General features: G+C 43.9%; 1 protein-coding gene across 1 annotated transcript in view; it reads right to left on the bottom strand.

Annotated features, from left to right (window-relative positions):
- Positions 1-10,000, bottom strand: part of LOC125289955 (pyruvate carboxylase, mitochondrial-like) — a 219,245-nt gene that overhangs the window by 155,588 nt on the left and 53,657 nt on the right. Inside the window, exon 4 of the mRNA XM_048237070.1 lies at positions 9,726-9,888. Within this exon, the coding sequence (XP_048093027.1) occupies positions 9,726-9,888 (163 nt within the window). The remainder of the gene's footprint in view (positions 1-9,725; positions 9,889-10,000) is intronic.

Raw genomic sequence — 10,000 nt, 5'->3', positions numbered from 1 at the left:
GTTCCTGGCAAACAGGTATTGGCAGACTGAATGAGAGAGAGAAAGAGAGAGAGAGAGAGAGAGAGAACGCAGTGGTGCAGTAGAGGAGAAAATGGTGGATGTATTTTTGCTGCCTCAGTATTGTCATGTAAGGTGAGACTCTTCCACACATCTGTTACCTCCCTAAACTGTAGTGAAATCAGAGCATCCCAAGAGACTCTTCCAGTGAATAGATACTTTGGACTGAACCACTGTGAAAGCTAATTGGGGGGATTGGACTCAGCATTGATGATGTGGGGAGATTTTGAGGTTTTGGCACTGAAAGGGGAAAGGGTGGATGAATGAAAGGATAGATGGATGGATAGATGGAGTGATGAAGGGAGAAGGAGAGAAGAGAGAAGGACATGAAGAAGATGCTGGCCCTATCTGGTGACCGCTGGCAGTGGTGAGACACAGAGGACGAGAGCAGTGGACCACACTCCACTGAGGGAGATGGCCACGAGCCGGACCTCCATGACACTGCTGGTGCTGTCATGTGTGAATACTGTCAAGATGCATAAGTCACTGGCACAATGCATATGCACACACACACATCTCTCTCTCTCTCACACACACACACACACACGCACACACACACACACGCGCACACATACACCCTCTCTCTCTCTCTCTCTCTCTCTCTCTCTCTCTCTCTCTCTGAGCGCGTAATGCGGCTAGAGTGGGATGAGTGCTGCGAAAGTGAGAGCGTGGAAGTGTGGCAGCTGCCTTTTTTTCACTGTTTTCTCTACCTCTACTTACTTTTATATTTTTTTTTCTTTGTTTGGGTGGTTTGGTTTGGGTTTAAAAAGGTTAAGGTTGGGTAGGTTGCTGTTAGTAGTTAGCTCCGTTTGCTACTTATACCGAGGCGTCTGCCCCACCTGGGAGCACATGGCGGCCTTAGGTACAGGAGTGTTTGGGTCCTTAACACGGCGACATGCCATTAAAATAACAGCTAATGCCAGCGTTGAAGAATGTAGCTTGGCTGTTGGTGAGATGGTCGGTCGCGACAAAATCCTCTCGGCGGCTCGATGAACAGGGCTGTTGTTTTGTTTCGAGGCGGTAGAGTTGGCAAATGATGTGATTGAAAGGGGAGTAGTAATTGATGGTGTTTTCACCCCAGTGCTACCTTTATCATCACCCTCTAAAAAAGTATTTATTTCCCAAACATTCCGCCCTTTTATCAAAGATGAAATCCTAAGTGAATCTCTTTCCCGTCATGGCAAATTAGTATCACCCGATAAGGAAGATAGCTTATTTCAAGTAGCAATCCACTCCTTTGCATATCCTCCTTTGCAATCCCGCATATTGTGTCGTTCAGGACGTCAGGTGCATATGATTTTAAAGGATAATAAGGATATAGATTTTACTCCTGAATGTGCCCATAGAGGGTTTTCATTTATTTGGTGTATGTCCTCCTGTCAAATGAAGTGCTTTGGCGCTGACCAGGTTGGCCACCTAGTGCGGGCTTGCCCAAACGGTACAGGCACTGGGCTGAAGGCGAGGGGTGAATCAATAATGAACAGCCCCCCAGTATTAATGTTCCCAATGGTGAGGGTGCAGAAGCTAGTGGTGTTCAGGCAGAGGGGGGAGAAGGTTCTTCAGCGAGGTGAGCCTCCCGTGTGGGCCTACCCTGCGGAGCCAGCAGGGGAAGATGCAGCCCAGGCTGAACCCAGACACCCAGGCTGAACGAAAGCGTAGATTTTTTCCCAGAATAGCGTAGCAGGGGAAGATGATCTGACAGATGGGATTGATTCAGATGACGAAGGTTCTGAAATGGAAGCTGAGGTTGAACCTGTTTTAAAATGCCCCAAAAGGTCAAAAGCTTAACACAAATGGATGAGACCATTGAAGGCAAAAAAGAAACATCTTGTGAGGCCAAAATAAACCAGCCGGCAGAAAGTGATTCTGACTGTAGTGTGGATTGTAGTTTTATGATGAGTGGTTACCCTACTCAAGAATACACTGTACAGGACATTAAAAAAAATTTCTGGAAAGAAACGAGCATGTTAGAAATGTTCAGATCGACAGCTTTTCCCCTGATATTGAACAATTCATGGCCACAACAAAGCAGTTCATTTCTGACGGGCTTTTTTTCTAACCCTGAGGTCTACCGTTTAACCAAGTTCCTCACTAAAGTTAAATACACTTTTGGGTAAGGGACGGTAAATCAGAGAAGGCAGCACGTCCCAAGTAAGCAGAATCATGTGTTTAATCATGCAACTTTTTTTTTTTTTTTTTTTTTTTCATTTGTTTTTTGACCATGGGTGATTTTCGTGTAGCTTCCCTAAATATTAATGGGGCTAGGGATCCCTTGAAAAGAGCCCAGTTTCGACTCCTCATCAAGTATTAAAGCGTCTAGGCGCCGTGCTCTTGCAAGAGGCGCACAGTGATGCAAGGAGCAGCGACTGATTGGGCTCTAGAGTGGGAGGGTCTTTCTCTTTTGAGTCATTAACCCAACGTTAGTGGGGGGAGTCGATGTCTTTTTTCAAAGAGCTTTACTCCCATTTCTTATGAAGTGGGTGGAAGTTATAGAGGGAAGATTGCAAAAAGTTAGAGCTGTCTTTGAGGATCATGTTTTTTGTTTTTGTTTGTGTGTATGCACCAACTACAGCAGCAGAAAGAGTGGCATTTTTAGAAACATTGTCTACTGTTATAGCTGGATGCAATAGTGATGAATATTTGTTTATTGGGGGGGGATTTTAACTGCACAGAGCAGGACACATGGACAGGAATCATGTTGAGGGCATATGCTTTTCCACGCAGAAAAGCTTAGTCATCGTATGCAGACACATGACCTAAGTGATGTGTGGAGGAATTTTTCACATGGATCGTAAAGACAATATACTTGGACTCATGTCCATTGTAATGATTGATTTTAGCAAGGCTTGACAGGTTTTACTGCTTTAAACATCATCTTAATATTTTAAGAACTGTGCTATTTACTCCTGTAAGCTTTTCAGATCATAGTTTGGTTGTGTGCAGTGGGTTCCTGAGCTCCAGTGAAGCCAAAGAGTGCTTATTGGCATTTTAATACCACTTTAACCCATGATAAGGAATTTAGAGATGTTTTAAAGCTTTCTGGGATGTTTTTGTGAATGCAAGACATCTTTTTATCTCCTTACAACAGTGGTGGGATTTTGGCAAATTACAAATCCAACAACTGTGCAAACAGTACACTGAAATATCACAAGTGACAGAACCCGGTCAATTGAATGTTGGAAAGCAGAGTTAGTAGAAATTCAGAATTTGGCTTACTCTACTGGGGATCATGATGACATTGACAATTTGGCAACCAAGAAGATGCCTTAGCTGAGCTGCTAGGTGTTAATGCACAAGGAAGGCGTTGAATCTCCGTTCACGTTTCAGTGTGGCTCAGATGGATGTGCCTTCAAAGTTTTTTCTTTAGCTTGGAGGAAAAAAAAATGGCCCAGAGGAAATGCATTCATTCTTTGCAATCTGAGTCTGGAACACTTTGACCAGTGTGCATGATGTGAAATAGAACTGCACAGTTCTATAAAGATCTATCACAGGGAGCGAACTAAGCTGATTGTACAGGCTGACAGTGTGTTCTTGAGGGGATTGCCTCAGGTTTTCAGAGGAATCCTTGGCTGAAGACTTGTTCCTCTGGCGTTGGAGGGAACTGGGAGAGGGCCCTTCCAAGGTATGGAGTGTGCTTAAGGCCCTGGCCTGGATGGAATCCCCATAGACTTTATAAGTCTTTTTGGTCTGAGTGGGGAGGTTTGCTTGCAGTGCTTAGCGACAGTCTTGCTAAAGGACTTCTGCCCGTGAGCTGTCGTGGGGCAGTCCCTCCGCTTCTACCTAAAAGGGTGATCTCACTGATATAAAGTGCTGGAGACCCGTGTCGCTCCTGTGTAGTGACTATAAATTGTTGTCCAAAGCACTGGCTAACAGATTATACAGGGTGATAGATCAGGTCATCCATCGGACCAAACATACTGTATTCCCAATTAGATCCATTTTTGATAATGTTTCTTTCCGTGATGTCATAGACATGGCTAAAATTTTGGGGGCTTGATGTGGGTTTAGTCTCTTTTAGACCAAGAGAAAGCTTTTGATAGGGTGGAGCACAGCTATCTTTAGGTAGCGTTATATGCCTTTGGATTCAGTGAAGGCTTTATTCAGAAGGTCAGGGTTCTGTACAATGGTGTGGAGAGTGTTCTCAAAGTCAATGGTGGTTTAGGTGCTCCTTTTAAAGAGTTGGCAGGGAGGGTAAAGGCAAGGCTGCCCTTTGTCCTGGTATGCTATACTCTTGCTTAATGGAGCCTCTTTTGCAAAATAAGACTAACTTTGAAGGGTGTGTCTGTGCCTGGATGTAATGTACCTCTTAGGTTGTCAGCCTATGCTGATGACATAGTTCTTCTTATTAGTGGGGAAGGGATATAGAGATGGTTGTTGACATTCTTAAGGAGTTTGAGTTACTCTCAGCCGGCCAAAGTTAATTGGGTCCAAAAAGTGAGGCTCTATTGCTGGGTCAATGGGTGGAGGGAGTGCCCAGTCTCCCAGATCATTTTGAACTGGAGGAAAGATGGTTTCAAGTATTTGGGTGTTTTCACAGGAATGATAAAATTATGGAGAAAATTGGGAGGGGCAGTTGGCCCGGGTCAATGGAAGCTTGAAAGATGGAAGTGGCTATTGTCAAAAATGTCCTACAGAGTAGGGTACTTATCATTAACAATCTGGTAGCATCGTCCAGCTGGCATAGACTATCCCTCATTAGACCCTCCACCTGACCTGTTGCAAAAAATTCAGTCTGTTTTGGGAATTTGTTTTGGGATGGGCTGCATTGGGTACCTCAATCTGTTCTGTTTTTTGCCCTGGGATGAGGGCAGGGTCTCATACACTTTACATAGTAGGACTGCAGCTTTTAGACTGCAGTTTGTAAAAAGGCTCTTGACAGGGCCTACAAATGTTGCATGGAAGTGTTTGAGCTGTACAATACTGAAAATGGGTGGGAATTTGGGGTTGGACAAATCCCTTGTTTTGATGAGACCAGATGCAATGGTGTTTTCAAATCTGCCACCATTTTATCGTAATTGCTTGAAAGTTTGGGCCTTGTTTAATGTCAAAAGGTTTGGTTCTGCAGTCTCCTTATATTGGCTCCTAGAGAGAGCCTGTGGTTGGAGGTGCCGTCTGGATATCTCCTCAACCAATTTCCCTTAGCTTCCAGAAGATGCTGTGTGAGTGCCAAGATTGTCACTTTGAAAGATGTAGTTGACCCGGACAGGGCCACACTTTTAGGAATAGGAGGGGGCTTGCTGATTCCATGGGACTATGAGATCTTCGGGTTGTGTCCGCAGCTCCTGGAAAAATGGTGTGCTGCCTGCACCTTGGATGAACTTAAGCTACTTGTGGACTATTGTTCAGGGGTGTGTCATCTGACCAACTGGACCCTTTTCCTAGGGCTGGTAATTGCACCCAATTTGGATGGGTGTACAGGTCCACAACAACATCTAGGAGCCCAAACACTATGTTGCTGGATATGGTCTTGCGGGAAACAGCTGTACCACCATGCCTGTGTAAAAGGTGTTTAATAGGAAAGGTTTAGAGAGCAGGGCTGACACACCAGGCTGCTCTCAAACTGAATAGTGGGGTGAGGCCTGAATGGAGAGCACTGTACAAACCACCATTGGCTAAGAGGTGGGTGACTTACAGTGGAGAATTCTTCATGGAGCAGTTGCTGTCAATGCTTTTTTGTTTCAGTGATAAACACAAATGCTAGTCAGGGAATGTCCTTTCTGTTATCAAAGGGAAACTGTCTTTCATGCTTTTTCTTTTTGTTTAAAGGTTAAAACCTTTGTTTTGCTTGCTACAAAGTTTATTTTGTGCGTTCAGTGAAAGAGTTCTCCACAGAGATGTTTGTCCCTTGGTTTTAAATATGTCAAAAAAAAGACAAAATGTATGCAAACTTCTGAATTTTATCCTGGGGCAAGCCAAAAATGGCTATTTATATCACAAGGAGGAATACGGTGGAGAACCTACCAGGAACTAATGTTGTTGTTCTGTTTTCTGCCCTGGTTAAAAGCCAGAGTTTTGGTTGACTTCGGTTTTATAAGTTAATGCAAAATCTGAAACCTTTGAGGAGGTGTGGTGTACCAAACAAGCACTTTGCACTGTGATTGAAAATGAATTGCATTTTAGCCATCTTTTATAAAATGGTTTTATGATCTTTTTTTTATATCTCTAATTTGTATTAACAAAAGTGATTGATTGACCTGTTTTGGTTTTGTAAAACTGGAATAAAGTATGGTTAAAATCTCAATCTCTCTCTCACACACACACACACACACACACATACACCCTCTCTCTCTCTCTCTCTCTCTCTCTCTCTCTCTCTCTCTCTCTCTCTCTCTCTCTCTCACACACACACACACACACACACACACACACACACACACACACACACACACACACACACTTGCTGAACAATGCACTCATATCCACGCTCACTCAAGAACGCACACAAATATTGGTACAGATTTTACAAGCTTAAACAAATTCACTCCCAAGCTGGCCATTACACTAACATGGCCTTCAAGGCCTTGTGCGCCTGCTGAGAGGGACAGACCCTGTAGATGTGACTACTAGAGGTGACCGTGTCAGAAGCACTCGCCTTCCACATCTGCGGAGGGAGGTGTCAAGAGGAAACAAGAGGAAACAGTGAGCGAGCTGTCAACAACAGTCGCCCATCAAAAGCTCCCTGCATGGAACTGGAACTGGTGGGTGGAGGGGGTGGGGGGTGGGGGACGAGGGGGTGGGGGGCAAGGTAAGGGGATAAGGACAGGACCCACAGAAACGCTCGGCAGGTGGGAATGGACAGCCCTCCTTTCTTCCTGTCTTTGTTTTGTCTGTTTTATCCCAGAACTGAAAAGGGGGAAAAAAGAACTGAAAAGGGGGAAAAAAGGAGGAGGGGGGGAACGACAGGACTACAGAAACTCTCGGCAGGTGGGAATAGGGGGGGGGCCTTCTTTTCTCCCCAGTCCTGTTTCCTTCTTTCATCCCCAACTAGCCGGGAGCTCGTCAGTCTGACACGCGCGCTCGCCTCGAAAATCAGTCTCCGTCAATATCTGTTCAATGATTCATCCGCACAAAGTGATTTTGCCTTGAGCTTCAGGGACCCTAGCAATAGGCCAGGAGAAAAGAGAGAGAGAGAGAGAGAGAGAGAGAAAGAGAGAGAGAGAGAGAGAGAGAGAGAGAGAACAGGGGGAAGCGAGACAGACGAAGATAGACATAGAGAAAGAGAGATCATCTAAATGATACATGCTGCGCAGGAGCACGTGAGCAGAACAAGCTTCAGTGTTCGCTGGTCCCAGAGGAGGGGGGTCAGGGGACACAGTGTGCTGTGCTGCATTGTAGATTCTAAAAGGTCTATCTAGCCAGACTGGGGCGGGATGTAGCCATGATGGATTGACAGGAAAATGGGTGGTGTGCTTTGGGTACACAGTGTGTGTGTAGGTGTAACACACACACACACACACACACACACACACACACACACACACACACACTGTGTACTCAAAACAAAGCACAGTGTGTAATATGAATCTGTGTGAGTCTGTGAGAAAGAGGGAGAGAGCAAGAGAGAGACAGAGTGAGAGAGAGGGAGAGACTTTTGTATTGGTGTTGTGTATGTATTTCTGATGTTCATATGTAATATGTGTGTGTCTATAAAACACCAATTTATTTGTGAGAGAGTTTGTACGTTTTTGTATTAATCATTATGCGTCATAATTAGTGGTCTGGTCTGTCTGTCTGTCTGTCTGTCTGTCTGTCTGTCTGTCTGACTGTCTGTCTGTCTGTCGTGTGTGAGCAAGAAAAGAAAAGTGGCTCTCATTCATTTACAAAACATACACAAGTACAAATGTGTGTGCCTACTTTCCTTGTGAACATATTCACACAATTACTGAGCTTCAGCGTTATCATACTTGAATTTGCTGTTCAGAATTGTGCCTTGCCTGAGGCTAAATTGGACTTAAATTGGGCCGAGGCTGTCTGGAGCTCAGCCCCAACACACACGCTCTTCAAATTCACCAGAGGACACTCAACCTCACAGCATCCACCTTCGACAATGTTTATGTTGTTATACTTCTCGACATAAGCGGTTAGCATTGAGGGCTAGAACACCGTGGACCCAGGTTTAATATCCAACTGCTCCTATAAGTTGCTTTGGATAAAAGCCAGCATAGGTTTGAATGGGTCTCCCTTTGTAATGACAATAGATTCTCCCCAAAATCACCTTCCAGATCAACCCATTCTTGTGCCAATCTAACAACACAGGTGGCACAGACTCTTAAGCTGCATCATGTCATGGTAATGCAAACTGGTAAATAATTTCCTAGCCATAACATCATTAATTAACATCTGTGCATATTTTAACCTTGCAGAACATGCATATTAATTAATTTTGTATTAATATTCTCTCCTTTGAATGATATCTCATCACTATTATAGCTGTGCTTGATGCGGATCCACAGGAGAGAGTGATTACAGAAAGGCTTCATTGTCATCAACAGTAGAATATGGCAGTTTTGCACACTGCCATATTCAAAGCAGAGGGTTGTCAGCGCAAATCAGACCTTGGAAATATGTCTGCTAGAGTCTGCTAAATTATATTAATCAGGCATACTTTTTAAAACTTCTATTGTACAGTTAAAAATACTTTAAAGTAAAAATGTGTTTGAAAAACACCAGTCTTATCTAATGTTTCACTTTCACAAATCACTTGTCCATAGTAGATGTATTTTGATTAATTTTACAATATTCATAAACAAAAACACGGTCTAGTCTATCAGTCATTTTTCATTGGAGTTTCTTTTTGTTGTTTTTTAGTTTTGATTTTAATGATCATTTTTAAATCATTTGGGTATGATAAATATATAAATATTTTTTTAAATATATAAATATTACAAAAATAGACCTGGCATTCTCACATTAGCTTTCATTTCACAGAAATCCTTCTGCAGAATTTCTGAGCATGTTGTAACTAAACCATGAATAAATTAAACACTCCAGTTAAATGTATTACAAGAACTCTACAAGGTCTCATTTGAGCAAGCCAGGTGTGTTTATCAGCGCGCATGTGTCTTTTCTAGCAACATCTTCATTCGACAGAAAAAAAAAAACATAAAATCATCTTCATAGAATCATAGAATCTGATTCCCAGATATAGACTAACACTCTCCCAGTTCTCACCTTGTGATTAGACCACGTAATGGGAGGCACAGCATCCCTTGAGTTAGATCGCATCCTCAGGGGTGACCAGATCTGGCTTCAGAGGGCTCCAAGGCCTCATTGGAGTGTGTGTGATACAGACGGGTAATTGCAAACACAGGCTGGCAGAGCGAGAGTGATTCCGATTCATCAGCATTAGGGAAGCAAGTAAGAGCAATCTGTCGTTGCAGTTTGGTGGTTCGAACACACACACATATTACGGAGTGATGAATAAGACCCGTAGCGCATTGGTTTCTGTGTATGCTGTTGCTTGAAAGCATATTATGTGTGTGTGTGTGTGATACTGTGTGTGTGTGTGTGTGTGTGTGTGTGTGTGTGTGTGTGTGTGTGTGTGTGTGTGTGTAAGAGAGAGAGAGAGAGTAGAGTGTGTGTGTGAGTGTTTTTTTGTATATTTTAAGTGTGAGTATGTGTGTGTGTATGTGTTAGTGTGTGTGTGTGTGTGTGTGTAGTATGTTTACCTCCAGACGTCCGGTGTCAGGTTGGAAGCCACGGGCGGGATCTTCAGTGGTAACGCGACACTGGATGGCGCAGCCGTTGATGCGGATCTTGTCCTGCCTGAGGCCCAGCTCTGGCAGACTGCGGCCCTCACACACACGGATCTGAGCGTGCACCAGGTCCACACACACACACACACACACACACACACACACACACACACACACACACACACACACACACACACACACAAACACACATAAACACACACACACACACACACACACACACACACACA

This window comes from Alosa alosa, chromosome 24 (assembly GCF_017589495.1).
Source record: "Alosa alosa isolate M-15738 ecotype Scorff River chromosome 24, AALO_Geno_1.1, whole genome shotgun sequence".
Taxonomy (NCBI): domain Eukaryota; kingdom Metazoa; phylum Chordata; class Actinopteri; order Clupeiformes; family Clupeidae; genus Alosa; species Alosa alosa.
Note: the sequence above shows the minus strand (reverse complement) of the source record. Positions and strands in the feature narration are given on the sequence as shown.